The sequence below is a fragment of the Beta vulgaris genome, chromosome 7 (genome assembly GCF_026745355.1).
Source record: "Beta vulgaris subsp. vulgaris cultivar EL10 chromosome 7, EL10.2, whole genome shotgun sequence".
Taxonomy (NCBI): domain Eukaryota; kingdom Viridiplantae; phylum Streptophyta; class Magnoliopsida; order Caryophyllales; family Amaranthaceae; genus Beta; species Beta vulgaris.
This window is the reverse complement of record NC_079208.1, coordinates 45,904,559-45,920,811: the sequence shown is the minus strand read 5'-3', so window position 1 is coordinate 45,920,811 and position 16,253 is coordinate 45,904,559. Positions and strand designations below refer to the sequence as shown.

Sequence of the window (16,253 nt, the reverse complement as noted above, 5' to 3'; positions counted from 1 at the left end):
GTATCAAACACTAGGTATCTTGACTCAATCTAACTAAACAAGTGACAAACAATGATGGAAAGGATGTTGAACTAAGACTAATGTTAAACTATGACAATTACTAGAAACACACAAGGTATATCAATTAATTAAAACATCTAGAATTAAGTATCACCATTAGCATGACCAATACAAGAATAATTTCCATCCCAAATAAACATAATCAACGGTTCAAGAGGAGTAATGCACCCTATAACTACCAAAGACCTCTCCCGAGTACCAATGGCTACTCTAAACAAGCAATCAAACCTACTCCCGTGGAATCATGCAAGAAAGAGACATTAAGCATAGCATTACAATTAAATTCCTAGCAATCCTATCTGCTTATTCCCATAGAGATATTCATACCATTGATTGAATCAACAAAACCATCTAGATTCAATTCCCATTGAAAACAAGATATATGGAGTCAAATCAAAATCATCTATCCCTAGTATGATAATGAACATAAGAACAATTCGATCAAACAAGAACAATTGATCACATAAACATGGGATTAATGGAGGAATTCATGTATTAAATCATTGCTAGGGTTCAACTTAACCCTAGATTAATAGACTACTCACACATAATTGAAATAACAAAACAAATAATAAACAAATTAAAAGACATAATAATAATGAAGGAAAAAAGAGATTAAGAAAACTTAGTCTTTACTTGAAGGAATCAAAGCGTAGTAATCAATGTTCAACAATGGAGTAAACTCAAAAGCTCTCTAAAAAGTTATAAAATGTATTCTCTAGTAAAAAGGCGTAGTTTTTAACTCTGAGAAAATAAATATTTATATGTCTCATAAATCTGGCGCAACACGCGCTTGAAACGGCCCAAAGATCGTCTCGCCCGACCGGTCGGGCGGATTCCGCCTGGTCGGGCGGTCGTCATGTCATAAATCGTAGAGTAGAAAATAGCGCCCCGCCCGGTCGAGCCCGCAACAAAATATTTTCTTCTCATCAAAAACGATGAAATTTGGCTAAGTAAGGGCGCCCGGGCAGCCGGGGAGGATTCCGCCCGGCCGGGCGATCGTCAGACTGCACAAAATCTCAATCTTTAAAACACCATAACTTCTTCGTTATCCGTCGGAATTAGGCAAATGACTAGTCGTTGGAAAGCTCTTGAAATGTAGAATCTAACACAATTAGAATCACTCTATTTGGATTTGTATAACTTGAGATATAATCAAAAGAGTGGACTGGAGTCATTTTTCTACTTCTATTATTATTCGCTTTGCTTCAAAACTCTTCCAACTCAATGCTTGTGCTCTCGAAAGTACATCATCTCTTGTAATGATATAAATGAGTAGGAAATGCACTAAAACGTACAAATTCCTACAATGATCAATCTAAAAATACAAACACACTACAAGGAGCACATTAGTAGTAAAAATGGCTCTGAAGAGCGCAATTAAGACCAATAATGAATGAGAGACGGAGGTAAAATCTCTATATAAAATAGACATATCAAACTCCCCCAAGCTAAACTAATGCTTGTCCCTAAGCAAAACCTGTCTAAAAATTAAGAGTTCAAGGCATCAATAGTGATTTCACCCCATCATAAAATTCATGAAATGACAATAGATCGAATCCAAACACACCACAAATCATAATCGGTGAAGTTCGACAAAAAATACCAATTAGGGATAAGAATCAAGAGAGGCCACTAAATATTCGCTGTAAATCAACGAGAAGGATCTCACAAGGGGACTCGCCACTCATCTGTAAAGCACTCTCCAAGCAGTTAAAATGACTGCTTCTTTCCATCCCCGTTACCCGTCCCTACTCTCATACTCGTGTGTTTGAAGGGTGATATATGGCGCTCAATTGCTCCACTTCACCAAGTTAGTCCATAGGCTTGTATCATCTCTCCACATCAGGTAGTTATACACGCAAACAAATCATATGACTCAATTAAGGTTGTAATGGGGCTTAGGGTGGTAGGTGTGCCAAATATTTGGGACTGTGGTACTTAAGGTAGTGAAGTATTACTACAACTTTTGTACGAAACATGCCACACGATATATAAATTGCAACACAACTATAACCCATTTTTCTTTCATTTCATCTCCTTTATCTTTTCACATAACCCAAGTAATGACTTCCAATATGACATAATTCACAATGAGATCTCTTTCTCTTAGAATTTTTTCAATTTGATTTTCATATTTTGCTCATGGAAACCTTACTTGTCTTGTTTTTAGGAGTTCTCTACTTTAGCTACTAGCTAATGAGGATAGAGAAGAATTTCTTTTGCACATGTAATCAATCTTATTTGTTTTCTTTCTTGCAATCTTTTTATTCATACCAACAACCAATTTCATAATTTGCAAGTTAGTCAACCAAAAATTCCTAAATACTTCACTACCAATGGTAAAGAGACGTATTTTTGGGAAAATGAGGAGCTCATAATGTAGTAGTCAAAAGAAATAGGCTCAGCTCAGAGTGGTTAACTAGGGGAAATGAATGCAGGGAAGGTTATTTGGTCTTTTGGTGTAAATTCCTACGTGAGTCATAATCATTTTTGTTCAAACATTGTACAGCTAATACATCAATGGAGAGAAAACACAAGTTCTAGCATCCCTCATGAAGTGGGCATACACACAAGAAAAGCATAATGTTAAGGCACATAAGCTCACAGTTAAGCCTAAACATGCTTGCAGGACATATAGAGTGCCACAATCTTGATTCTTATCATAGATCTAAGTACAGTTATGCCATGCCTTGGTGATCAATCATTGTTTCGTATCCATCAACACTCCAAAGTCAAAACAGCATTATGATAGTATGGGGCATAGGGAAACAACTATTCAACCTTGACTTTGAAATTCTTTTTTTTTTTTTCAGTAGGCTTCACACATCACACACACACAATGAAAACGAAAACAAACCAAAAGAAAAGAAAAGAAGAAAGAAAGGAAAAAAACACACAAAAATGCCTAAATGATGAGTATGTACAGATGATGTGGTAAATCCCTCCCCCAAGCTAACATGTCACAATGTCCGCAATGTGACAAAGGTAAAGAGTAAACACAAAGAAAGGGGCAGGGTACTCACAAATCCTCACTAAGGAGGGAAGAACGAAGGAATCGAAAACCCTGGTGACTGCATCCAAGTATTGAGGTTTTCCAAGATTGTGAATATGGATGACAAGTTCTTCTTGATAATGCACTGCTCTGCCTTAATCTCAGCAACTGAATGTTGAATTTTTGCAAGTGATCTCTCAATCGACATAGAAGAAGGAGTGTTAGATATAATCGGGGTATCCTCATTGAGAACATTCACTATATCAACCATATCTCCCATAGATGGAGAAGCCTTGGAGTTTGTGAGTGTGTACTCCATCTTCTCATCACCTATTTCAAAGGTGATTTTTCCCTTTTCATATCAATTATGGCTTCAGCAGTGGCCAAAAAGGGTCTCCCAAGAATAATGGGAACGTTTGCATCTTCTTCCATTTCCATAACAACAAAATCACATGGAATGAAAAATTTTCTGACTCTAAGAGGAACATCTTCAAGGATGCCAAGGGGGAACTTGATTGTTCTATCTGCTAGTTGTAAGGAGATGCGTGTGGGTTTCAGTTCACCCATATTGAGCTTCTTGCAGATTGATAAGGGCATGAGACTGACACTAGCCCCAAGGTCACATAAGGCATTCTTGATCTCAATATCACCAAGCTTAATAGGAATAGAATAACTGCCTGAATCTCCTAGCTTCTTTGGAAGCTTGTTCTGCAAAATAGCACTACACTCAGCTGTTAGTGAAATAGTGACATTCTCTTTAATTTTTCTCTTGTTGGAAAGCATGTCTTTCAAAAACTTAGCATAAGAAGGCATCTCAGATATGGCATCCAAGAAAGGTATGTTGATGTGTAGCTTCTTCAAGATGTCAAGGAACTTCCCATATTTCTTTTCAATTTTTGCCTGTGCCAATCTCTGAGGGAACGGAACATGCGGCTTGTATGGTTCCATAGGGATAACAGTGGGTTCCTCCTTCTCAGTATTCTTAGCTTCATCTTCCAAACCCGTTTTCCCTTGAACTTCCTCACTCAACTTTATAACCTCCTTTGCAGTGTTCTTTTGCTCAGTTACCCTCCGTGTAGGCTCTTGCAGTTCTTTATCGCTCCTCAATGAAATGGCATTGATATGCCCCTTAGGATTTGGTTCAGTTTGCCCAGGAAGTTGGCCTGAAGGTTTAGAGAGGTGGCTTATTTGTTGGGCTAGTTGGGTCATCTGACTCTCCATCAATTTATTATGAGCAGTGATTTGTTGGAGAGAGTTGTTGAAGAATTCATTCTGCTTGGCTTGGTATTCAACTTGCTTAGCCTGAGAGGAAGCTAAATTCTCCATGATAGTCTCAAGGTTGGGTCGAGAGGATGATGATGAAGGGTTAAATGGTGGCCTTTGTTGGAGACCAGGTGGCTGGGAGTAGTTGGTGTGTGGAGGTTGAGGTTGGTTATTTTTGTAGGAGAAATTTGGGTGATTATTCCAATCCGGGTTATATGTGTTTGAGTATGGGTTGTTTTGTGGCCTTATGTTTGTGTTTAGGAGGGCATTGACTTGCGCAGTTCCCACTCCCATAGTATTATATTGACACTCATTAAATGAGTGACCTTGCACTTCACAAATCTTACAAACAGGTGCTACTGGTCCGCGACTCAACTGATCAACTTTAGCTGCCAACACTTGCACAGTGTTAGTTAAAGTAGCAATAGCATCAACCTCATACTTACCTCCCTTTTTAGGGGCTCCACGAGACACACTCCAGTCATTCAAGTAATTGTTGGCAGCCATATCATCCAACAATGTCTTCGCAGCTTCTGGAGTTTTGGCCATGAAAGTACCGCCAGATGCGGCATCAATATAACTGCGAACTTCATGCTTCAGACCATTATAAAACGTCTAAATCAGTAGTCACTCAGGGATGCCATGGTGTGGACACTGCCTTTGCAAAGCCTTGTATCTCTGCCATGCTTCATAGAGAGACTCCAATTCATGTTGTTGAAAACCAGATATCTCTGTTTCTGAACTTGGAAGTTCTCATAGGAGGGAAGAACTTGTAAAGAAAAGCCTTCTTCAGTTCTGGCCATGTGGCAATCTGCCTCACTTCTTCTTCCTTAAACCATTCCTTCGCTTCATCCCTGAGAGAAAACGGAAAAGCACAATACCGAATTAGATCATCAGAAACATTAGTTAATTTCAATGTATTGCATTTTTCTAAGAAGTTAGCCAAATGATCAGTAGGGCTCTCATTGGGTGTTCCCGCATAAGAGTCCTGTGAGATAAACTGGATGAATTGTGGCTTGAGCTCGAAATGGGTGGCAACGGTTGTCGGTCTGGTAATGGTGGTGGTGGTCTCATCGGGCATAGCATATTCCCGTAGAGACTTCGGTGGTGCTTCGTCGCCCATTATTGGTTCTTGTTGTTGTTTTCTTCTTCGACCTCCTAATCTCCTTGTTGTAGCCTCGATCTCACGATTAAGAGTAATCAGATCTTGCGAACCCTTGCTACGAGTGCGCATGCAACAAAAAGACTGAAAGAAAAGAGATCAAACAGCAAATAGAGTGATAATGATCGAACAAAGACAGTTTAGCCAAATAAATTCAAAGATAAACTAATCTAATACCGTTAGTCCCCTGCAACGGCGCCAAAATTTGGTAGGCGTCTCGCGCACCTAACAAAAGTAATTTCCTAACTACCTTCTAACTATGTAGCAGGGTAAGTCAGGGTCGAATCCACAGGGACAAACAGTATCAAACACTAGGTATCTTGACTGAATCTAACTAAACAAGTGACAAACGATGATGGAAAGGATGTTGAACTAAGACTAATGTTAAACTATGACAATTACTAGAAACACACAAGGTATATCAATTAATTAAAACATCTAGAATTAAGTATCACCACTAGCATGACCAATACATGAATAATTTACATCCCAAATAAACATAATCAACGGTTCAAGAGGAGTAACGCACCCTATAACTACCAAAGACCTCTCCAGAGTACCAATGGCTACTCTAAACAAGCAATCAAACCTACTCCCGTGGAATCATGCAAGAAAGAGACATTAAGCATAGCATTACAATTAAATTCCTAGCAATCTTATCTACTTATTCCCATAGAGATATTCATACCATTGATTGAATCAACAAAACCATCTAGATTCAATTTCCATTGAAAACAAGATATATGGAGTCAAATCAAAATCATCTATCCCTAGTATGATAATGAACATAAGAACAATTCGATCAAACAAGAACAATTGATCACATAAACATGGGATTAATGGAGGAATTCATGTATTAAATCATTGCTAGGGTTCAACTTAACCCTAGATTAATAGACTACTCACACATAATTGAAATAACAAAACAAATAATAAACAAATTAAAAGACATAATAATAATGAAGTAAAGAAGAGATTAAGAAAACTTAGTCTTTACTTGAAGGAATCAAAGCGTAGTAATCAATGTTCAACAATGGAGTAAACTCAAAAGCTCTCTAAAAAGTTATAAAATGTATTCTCTAGTAAAAAGGCGTAGTTTTTAACTCTAAGAAAGTAAGTATTTATATGTCTCATAAATCTGGCGCAACACGCGCTTGAAACGGCCCAAAGATCGTCTCGCCCGACCGGTCGGGCGGATTCCGCCCAGTCGGGTGGTCGTCAGGTCATAAATCGTAGAGTAGAAAATAGCGCCCCGCTCGGTCGGGCCCGCAACAAAATATATTCTTCTCATCAAAAACGATGAAATTTGGCTAAGTAAGGGCGCCCGGGAAGCCGGGGCGGATTTCGCCCGGCCGGGCGATCGTCAGACTGCACAAAATCTCAATCTTTAAAATGCCATAACTTCTTCGTTATTCGTCGGAATTAGGCAAATGACCAGTCGTTGGAAAGCTCTTGAAATGTAGAATCTAACACAATTTGAATCACTCTATTTGGATTTGTATAACTTGAGATATAATCAAAAGAGTGGACTGGAGTCATTTTTCTACTTCTATTATTATTCGCTTTGCTTCAAAACTCTTCCAACTCAATGCTTGTGCTCTCGAAAGTACATCATCTCTTGTAATGATATAAATGAGTAGGAAATACACTAAAACGTACAAATTCCTACAATGATCAATCTGAAAATACAAACACACTACAAGGAGCACATTAGTAGTAAAAATGGCTCTGAAGAGCGCAATTAAGACCAATAATGAATGAGAGACGGAGGTAAAATCTCTATATAAAATAGACATATCAGCCTTTATGGCTGATTAAATTTAATTGAACGTAATATGCTTGATGTTTCAATGGCCTTTGCGGCTGATTCAATTTTATTTGAACGTATAGAACATCATATTTGAGTGTGAAGGGATGGCCTCCTTCGGTCAAATGTCATACTTGTAGGCATTCTAGATCGCTTACTAAAACCCCAGGGTGATGGCCAAATTGTTAATTGTTTGTATATTCACAATCATTTGAAAGACAATTTACTTGTCTAATAGGGTATACGAATTGCACGATCAATAGTGGTATGTTGTTCAAGAGGCAATTCATGGATATCACAGAGTTTCTCAAGCTCTGAAGATAAGATATGTGGTATCAGGTCCCTTCTCTCTCCTTCAAGTTCAATCCAGTAGACACTTGTATTTGAGAGGATACCCCATCTCACTAACATGCTAGTTCAATCCTTGGACACTAGCTTGTAATAAGTATCAAACCTTCCTTTTACTGCTCATCTCTTGTTTTCCTAATTTCGCGTTTGTGGGGGATTGTTTGATAACATCCAATTGAACGCGAAATCTAGTTGTGCCTCGTCGCGCCCGACCGGGCGAGGGTCCTCCCGACCGAGCGATCCAGCGAGACTAAATGTTCTGCGAGTTTTTTGGTCTCGCACCCGACCCGGTCGGGCGAACTCCCTTCTCAGGTTTTGGCTTGCTGGCGCTGTTTGCTCTCGGGCCCGACCGGGCGGCCTCCGTCTAACCCGGTCGGGCGAGCGTCTTTTGACGCTGTTTGCGATTTTCGCAATCTGTGGGACTCCTTTTTATTCTTTTATATAAATACTACTTCCAAAATTCTGAGATTAAGAATTCAATTCTCTTAAAAGCCCTAAACACGAGCCTACCCAATTCTCTCCAAGTTTTGAGCAGTTCTTGAGAAACTCCAACCCTAGAGTTCGGGGTGTAGAATTTCAGGGTGTTGTGTAAACCTTGGGGGGCGTTCGTCATTGGACGCCTACACTAGTATGGTGGCGAAATCGCTTCTAAGGCAGTGGCCTCCATACCACGGCACAACGCAATTATTTCGAGATTAAATCAAGGGTTTTTTCACCAGGTATCCCTGTACTTTATCAAAATTCATGGGTTATCCCTAATTTTAAAAAAATGCACCAGGTACCCTTATTATTTTCACAAAGAAAGCACAGGGGTACCTGTTGAAAAAACCGTTAAATCAAGTTCAGTTGACAGATATCTGCAAATAAGTTTTACTTATTCTATTGTTTGTCAATATTGTTTATTAATTTGTTCTTCATGTATCGATCATACTGATTATTTTCTACAAAGAGAGCATCCTAGAAACATCCACCTTTCATCTTTTCGGCAATAAAGAATGAGATGTATCTATTAAGGGTGGAACTCCAAGTATTATATCATCATAAGCACTCAACAGAGCATACCTAAAACACCTAAAACCCATCATTCTGATTACTTCAAAAACCAAACAGACCAAAAAATTATTTACAATTAAAAAAAATTAAGGGTCATATAGCAATTGAAGGGTAGATTTAGGTTCCTTTCTTGAGCAATGAGCGAGAGAACCCACAATAGTATTGTACTCTGAAACAATTCAGGCGTGGATTTGGCGTGGCTAAGGAAGGAGGGGAAGGGATTCGGGGGTGGCAAGGGAGGGGATCTGGGGGTGGCAAAGGAGGGGGCTTGACAGGGGAGGGGGATGCAGAGCAGTGGCAGGGGAGGGTGGAGTGAGGAGAGACAAAGAAGAGGAAGAAAGAAACTAGTTTATAGGAAATTAAAAAAAATTACGTGTTAAACAGGTAACCAGTCCTACGGGACCAATTTTGTAAAAAATGATGTATAGTTGGGAGTGCTCAAAAATAATCCTTAGTTGGGACTGAAAATGACGGATCGTCCATAGTTACGATTATTTTCGTCATTTTTGCCTTAAGAATTAAAGAAAACATCTAGTAGATATAAATATATGTTTGATGGAAAGATGATGTGATGTTTGAGTTTAGCCTTTAAATAGATAGGCATAAACGAGGGTAATTTGAAGGTAGTGGCGGACTCAAGAATTTCAATTTGGGGATACAGACATACAACAAACGTGTTGAACCCTAGTTTTGATGATGACAAAGAAACAAAGATGCAAACTAAGTAGTGAACTAATGAGTTATTTAAGTGTATGATGTTTAAGGTATCAATGAAAGGAACTGGGAGAATACGAAGTCAAGGAAGAAGTCAAGAGAGGATTTCAAAGGCTAAGTAAAGAAGTTTCTATAAGTTGATACTGGAGCAAGCATTGGATCAAGAAGAGTAGAAGCTAGGCATTTTATTTCTAGTTCCAATGTAAAGGAACAAAGTAAGAATGGTAAGGAACAGTGGCAGCTTTATTTGAGAATGAGAGTTTGTTCAAGGAACAAACTAAGTGGCACCAAACGAATATGTTAAAGGAACTTAGTTAATAAAAGGAACTAGACTTAGGCGTGCAAAAGTATAACGGTTAAATGTGCAATTGAGTAAGTCATGCCTAAATTATAGGAAATTAGTTTTATCTAATTCAAATGATAAAATCAGTTTTAAAAAGAAAATCCTTTGGAAAAAGATTTTTATTTTTCGGAAAAATAAAGAAAATAAATATCCGGTTTTTAGAAAGAATTTGTTTAAAAGATATTATTTTCTTAAAGATTAAAAATTCAGTTTTAAAGATAAAAACTGTTTTTATAAAACTGATTTTCGGATAAAGCTCAAGGAACTCCTATTACTTAGGAGTAGTGGCTAAAATATATCCACGTTCATTTTAGATCATGGGATCATGGGACATGATGAGAAACGTGTTCCTTAGGGGAAGGAACATCATGGGTTAATGGACTTAACATGTACTCCAGTTTTAATCCCACGTTCTTTGTGATTTCACTATAAATATTGAAGTCTAGATAAGTTCCAAATTTGTCTGACTAAGTAATTAAGTGAGTTTAACTAATTAAGTGTCAGTGCCTTCATTCTCTCATAATAGCCATTTGTTCTTTGCTTTCTTACTCTAATTCCACTAAGCTTATTTCGATCAATTGTATTTTGGTTTTTGGGGTAAGGGAACTTTGAGTGAAGTTCTGTAAGAGAAAGGCTTTGAGTGAAGCTTGTATGAGTGAGAAAACTTCGAGTGAAGTTGAGAGGAACTACTGTTAAGGGAACAGTGGCTCAGGAACTTGAGTTTAGGAACTCAAGGTGTGGCTCGAGTTAGAATTAGGTTGTAACAAAGTTGTTTGGCCTAATTAGTGAAAGAGTTGAGTTTAAAATCCCTAGTGGTCGAGGTTGTTTCTTCTTGTTGGGCCCAAGAAGTTTTTCCTCGTAAAAATCCCTTGTGTTCCTCTAGCTTGTTTATTCGTTTAAGTTTCAATTTCCGCAAAAAGTTACGTTTATTTCTACACCTACAATTCACCCCCCCCCTCTTGTAGTGTTCCTAGGGAAATAACAAAACGGCAAACGCAAAAGTAGGGGGTAAAATTTGCATAAATTGTTTCATACATAAATGCTACAACTAAAATATCCAAATTATGCATAGTTATATAACCCAAAATAAGAAAAAAAAAATCATATGGTTCAGATTACATTTGCATCTTATGACTCAACAATTTACTCTAGCTTTAAAAAACTAATCCATAAAAATCATACTTGATTTTAATCATAAATTTCAATTACACACTAATTAATGAATAATATCAACAAATTTCATATAACTACTCAAATAATCTAAGAATCTAACTAACACATATAAAGTATAAAGGTATAAAATAATCAGTTAATTAACCAAAGTAATCATTGAAATGAAAAAGAAATTTAAAAAATAAAACAAGAAACTAACTTACTGGACACATAAACCAGATTAATATGAACAATAAACATTATCTTCAAATAAAAAGTAAAAACCCTTCAATATATATAAATTAAATTAGAAACCTCAAAACATCATCGTCGCCTCACATCAACATCTTCCCTAACGGAAGAGCAAGCAAGCAAGCAAAAAAGAAATAGTAGACAGAAAACAAAAAAAAACAAAAAAAAAATGGTGGAACAATGAAACATCTAGCATCGATTTGAAACAGAGAAAGATATAGTGGACTACTCCTTTTACTCCAAGATCGGAGCTGGCAGACATTAAACCTTTTTCTTAAAACGGTGATACAATTGTACCCCCATGTCCCTCTCTCGGTCCGTCACTTGTCATGAGCTACTAATTTGTGGTGTACTAGTACCATTTTTTCTTTTTAGAAGTGTCCAGTTGGTACTAGAAAGTGATTAGACGACGGTACCAAAAAGTGTTTATTAGTTAATTGTTACTTGTTATGAAATATGCATTGATTGTGTTTGATTTGTGTTAAACTATAGTCAACAATGAAATATTAGAGAATTAGAGGAGGAAAATTATCAAAAGACATAAGAATTTACCTGATTCCATTAAAAAGACCTAGTCCACAGGTCGGGAGATTTGGAAGTTTTTCTTTTAATTCGTGGAGAAAACAAAGAAGATTACTAAAGGTTTAATACTACCCGATTCGACAACACATGTAACATTTGCTTTTTCATGTAATCTAACACATTGGGACATTAATATCTCTCATTGTGTATAATTAAAAATTATAAAAGTTGATATTTAAAATTTCAGTATTAAAAAGAATTCAGCAAGATCTTACTTCACTATAATTTTTGTTACATAATGGTGAGAAATACACTCTCAAAGTTAACTCAAAAGAAAAATGGTACATATATTTTAAGACGGATGAAGTACTTCCTTTATATTGAAATAACGATTGTCACCAATACTCCAATAGCTATCATATTCGAACTAAATTACCATCCCAAATCCAGTAAGTTTTCCCATAGCTCACACTCCACTAGGAGAAATCTGAAATCCTTTCACTCTCAAGTTTAGACCAGTGTATGTAGACTGTAATAAACGGTAACCCCTTTGATTTTAAACTCTCTCCCCCTTCCCAAATCTAATTTTTAGTCTTACAAAATTCCAAAAAATGCACTCTCACAGTCACATTCACTTACTTCCATCCACTAATCACGCAGTTTTCTCTACCACCACCACTCTTTGCCTCACTACAAAGCTAAACACTAAAACACCCATTTCTTCCCCTTGTTCAAAACAACAAAACCCACCTTTCTAATCTCTTTCTCTCTCTCCATATTCCAAAAGAAATGGGGGAAGAAGAATCAGGAGAAGAATATCTGTTCAAAATAGTAGTAATTGGGGACTCAGCAGTTGGAAAATCTAATCTTCTTTCAAGATTTGCAAGAAATGAATTTGACCACAATACAAAAGCCACAATTGGGGTTGAATTCCAAACAGTTTGTGTTGAAATTAATGGCAAAGAAATCAAATCTCAGATCTGGGATACTGCTGGTCAAGAAAGATTTAGAGCTGTAACTTCTGCTTATTATAGAGGTGCTGTTGGTGCACTTATTGTTTATGATATCAGTCGTCGCACCACTTTTGAGAGTATTAATCGTTGGCTTGATGAGCTTAATAGTAAGCTACTTATTAACCTATCTATCTACTCTCTTTTTTTTTATATATAGCTTTTTTTTTACTTGTTTTTGCTTGTGTTTGTGAAATGGGTTTTGCTTAATCTCAATTTGGTTAGTTAGATTTCTTCAAATTCTTAAGTTTCATGAATTTTAGTTCGTTTTTTGAATTAAGTTCTGTGAAATGGCTTTTGGGGTTGGGAAGTTGGGATTTTTCTGGTTTCTCTTGGTACAATGTTTGTTATTAGTGACTTTTGTGCATGTAGGAAGACAATGTTTTATTAGTTGCAACACTTTGACTTGTGCATTATTCAAAGTGCATTATTTATAGGAGTATATACTTTCTTGCCCCGAAATTAGGATTAGTATATGAAACAAAATTTAGGATGTAAGATATTGTTTGATTTATCTGAATGCATATTTACGAAGATGTTGCTACGAATGAAAAATGGAGGTTTTTAACACAAGATTTAATCTCATTCCTTTATTTGCATGTTGTGCTACATTGGAGTTTTCTGTTTTTGGAAGTAATGGTATAAAGTGTCCAACCGTCCTTTGTAATTTCCAGATAAGTTTGTTATAACCTCTATGCCAAAAATAGTTCAGAGACGTTGATATGTTAATATCATATGGTGCTTCATGCTACAATTAAATGAGAAAGAATGAAAGATGAAGAGGGTTAACGGTTTCTCAGTCAGGAATTCTTATTATATGGCTGTCTTTTTCGTGTGATGATGCTTACCAAATTACCAATTATGGGTACGGACCTACTGTCCTCACAAGTGTTTCCGATGTTCGTAAAATTTGTCTCTGATTACTGAAATTGTCCAGTTTTCTCAGCTATGATGAAGCAAAAATTTATTATACACCTAGGTGTACTGTGAGCATGATATACCCAAGATTATTTTCTTACTCATTGCTCATTTCAAATCATCCAAATGAGTAAAATGTACAAAAAAAGAGTTCCAAATGAGCAAATGAACAAGAATTGATCTTGGGTGTACCATGCATTTGGTACACTAGGGTGTATGATGAATGAACTTGTACAATTACCTCATTAAAATCTTTCCATAAAAGGCAGTCCATAGGAACAGCATCAACTCCTAGAATAGCTAAATCCTTTATGTGTAATTGAGTACTAAGGTGATCTAGTAATACTGGTATAGAGAATTAAGGTCTTCTGTTTCACATTTGATTCATTAGTCTTATTCTTGGAATTGCGTATGCATTCTCGCCATAATGCTATGGAAATTATATTTTTAAAACTTCCGAAAGAAGTTGCGATTTGTACATCTAGCATTGCTTTTACTTGTATTCTAATTACTAGCTGTAGTTTTATATACTTGGTACTCATCTGATCATCTCATTTGCAGTCTTAAGAGTACATTCTCTTCACCTGGTTATCCCTTTTCTGTACTTATCTGAACTTGCTAGCACTGAACTGATCTTCATCTAAACTTAACAATCTTGAACTTCAACTTATTAGCCTTGAGATGAGATGAGGAGAACATTGTCTTTAACGCATAGATGTGTACTTTACTCCCTCTGCTTCTCTGACTATAAATCAGAGAAGGAGAGTTTCCATAAGTAACTGAATTTTTTCTATTCAAAAAAAAAAAAAGTAACTGAATTTTTTTTGGTATCTTTTCCTTGTAGCTCATTGTGATACTGCAGTAGCAAGATTGTTGGTTGGTAATAAGTGTGATTTGGAAAACATTCGAGAAGTGAGTGTGGACGAGGCCAAAAGTGTCGCTGAATCTGAAGGATTATTTTTCATAGAGACATCAGCCCTGGATTCAACTAATGTGAAGACAGCGTTTGAGATAGCAATCAAGGAAATTTACAACAATATCAGCAGGAAACTATTAAATTCAGATTCTTATAAGGCTGAGTTATCTGTCAATCGAGTAACCCTAGCCAAAGATGGTTCAGATTCAAATCGGAGTCGCCTAGGCCTGTCTTGCTGTTCTAGTTGAGATTTACCAAATTTTGTTGTATCTTTCAACCTTTGCTTTTACTTTGTTTTGTAATTGTGTCTTGTTGTCAAAGGACACTCCACAAAGTTTCTATTGATTCTTCACTAGCTGAAAATCTTGAGTTTTATACACTTGCACAGAATCACTCAGAACAATTAAGATCCAATTTTAACTGTGATATCTGTCACCTTTTGGTTGTGACTTGTGAGCCTTTCAGCTGAATTCAAACCTAAATGTTCTTAATGCTTGTGAAACTAGGTTGCACGGGAACTTCATGGAAGTTTGACCACTTCGAAAACGAAATATTTTTGCATTTTGAAAAACCTTAAGGAAACTTCTCCAAAGGGAGAAGTTTATTATACACTCTATTTCCGAAATCTGTTTCTTATCCGCTTTCCATTTCCATGCAACATTGTTGTTAGATATCCTATACCTAATAGAGTTTGAAAACCACTATCCTAATTGACAAATGTAGTTTTCAATATAAAAAATTGCCTACTCATTGCACTATTTACACTTGTATAGGCATTATTCTAACAGGTCTCCACTATACTTCCACCATTCTAAAATAAGTGAAATAATTCTCTCAAAAAATTGTCACATATAAAGAGAAGAGAAGTATTTCACTTATACCAGAACGGAGTACATTTTTTTCTTCTTTCTTTGAAAATTAGACTTTGTAGATACAATGCCTAAATACGAGTTTACTAAAAAAAGAACTATTTGTAAAGAAAGATTTGAAAGGGGACGGGAAGGGAGGGAAAAAAAAAATTTACTATTATAATGAAAGACTTGCAAGTTTTTTCAGCTTTAACTGCATCATAGGCTTAAGGCTTCATGAACAGATTTGAAGATGATGTATTTTGTTGTCCTACAGCTTTTGGTGCTGTCAAATTATAAAATCCCATAGTAAAGATTAATGAAGACAACTTTTGCTGATAAAAACACGAGATTATGTGGTGAAACGTATGAGTCTTGGTATGGTGGTTCGAGATCTTGGTATGGTGGTTCAAGACAATGAAGGGGATTTTTCCATGATGGCTGGAAGAAAAGGGAAGGTCATAAACTTGCAATGCCCGAGTTACAAGCTGATGCCACTGCCGCCATTTACCCTTCAGTTCGCCTTCAATGCTGGCACATTGAAGCTGAGTCTTGGTATGGTGGTTCGAGATAATAAAGGGGATTGTTTAATGTTTAGCTGTACTTTGTCATTGCTAAAACTTCTATAAATTTGGAGGAAGATATAGTTTGGATGGAATAATTCCACTTGTTGTAGCGGACTAGCTTTAACTGAATGATGTTCATTCTCTGCTAAAAAGATTATGGGGTGTAAAGGGTTTCTATATGCCATCAATAACTGCTATTTTGTTGCTTTCAAAATCCAAATCTTCCCATTCTTCTGAGAAATTTTGATAGAAAAAGGAACCAAAAAATAGTCCTTCTAGTCAATCTCTTCCCTCCATATCCTTTTCTATCAATTTTCACATAAT

At 36.5% G+C, this 16,253-nt stretch overlaps 2 protein-coding genes and 1 non-coding gene across 3 annotated transcripts; 2 read left to right on the top strand and 1 right to left on the bottom strand.

Annotated features, from left to right (window-relative positions):
* Nucleotides 1-3,385: 3,385 nt before the first annotated feature.
* LOC104884063 (uncharacterized) lies at nt 3,386-5,441 on the bottom strand. The gene is made up of 3 exons (XM_048634082.1): nt 5,041-5,441; nt 4,765-4,898; nt 3,386-4,707 (listed from the first exon to the last, which is right to left on the bottom strand). The coding sequence occupies exons 1-3, from the start codon at nt 5,439-5,441 to the stop codon at nt 3,386-3,388; spliced, it is 1,857 nt and encodes a 618-aa protein (XP_048490039.1).
* On the top strand, nt 4,956-5,063 carry LOC125492178 (small nucleolar RNA R71). Its single transcript, XR_007268622.1, has one exon. It is a non-coding gene; the product is annotated as a small nucleolar RNA R71 (small nucleolar RNA).
* A 6,835-nt stretch (nt 5,442-12,276) lies between the features above and the next one.
* LOC104884052 (ras-related protein RABA5e) lies at nt 12,277-15,006 on the top strand. The gene is made up of 2 exons (XM_010668645.4): nt 12,277-12,791; nt 14,444-15,006. Exons 1-2 carry the CDS (start codon nt 12,461-12,463, stop codon nt 14,761-14,763), a joined length of 651 nt encoding a protein of 216 aa, XP_010666947.1. The 5' UTR covers nt 12,277-12,460; the 3' UTR covers nt 14,764-15,006.
* Nucleotides 15,007-16,253: the final 1,247 nt, after the last annotated feature.

What these genes read in the sequence shown, in the direction of transcription:
- LOC104884063 (XM_048634082.1), bottom strand. Translation starts at nt 5,441, where the DNA reads ATGGGCGACGAAGCACCACCGAAGTCTCTACGGGAATATGCTATGCCC. An exon ending in TTCAGAAACAGAGATATCTG is followed by an intron (nt 4,899 to 5,040) that starts GTTTTCAACAAC and finishes TGAAGTTCGCAG; the next exon opens with TTATATTGATGCCGCATCTG. An exon ending in TGGAGCCCCTAAAAAGGGAG is followed by an intron (nt 4,708 to 4,764) that starts GTAAGTATGAGG and finishes AAGTGTTGGCAG; the next exon opens with CTAAAGTTGATCAGTTGAGT.
- LOC104884052 (XM_010668645.4), top strand. Translation starts at nt 12,461, where the DNA reads ATGGGGGAAGAAGAATCAGGAGAAGAATATCTGTTCAAAATAGTAGTA. An exon ending in TTGGCTTGATGAGCTTAATA is followed by an intron (nt 12,792 to 14,443) that starts GTAAGCTACTTA and finishes TTTTCCTTGTAG; the next exon opens with CTCATTGTGATACTGCAGTA.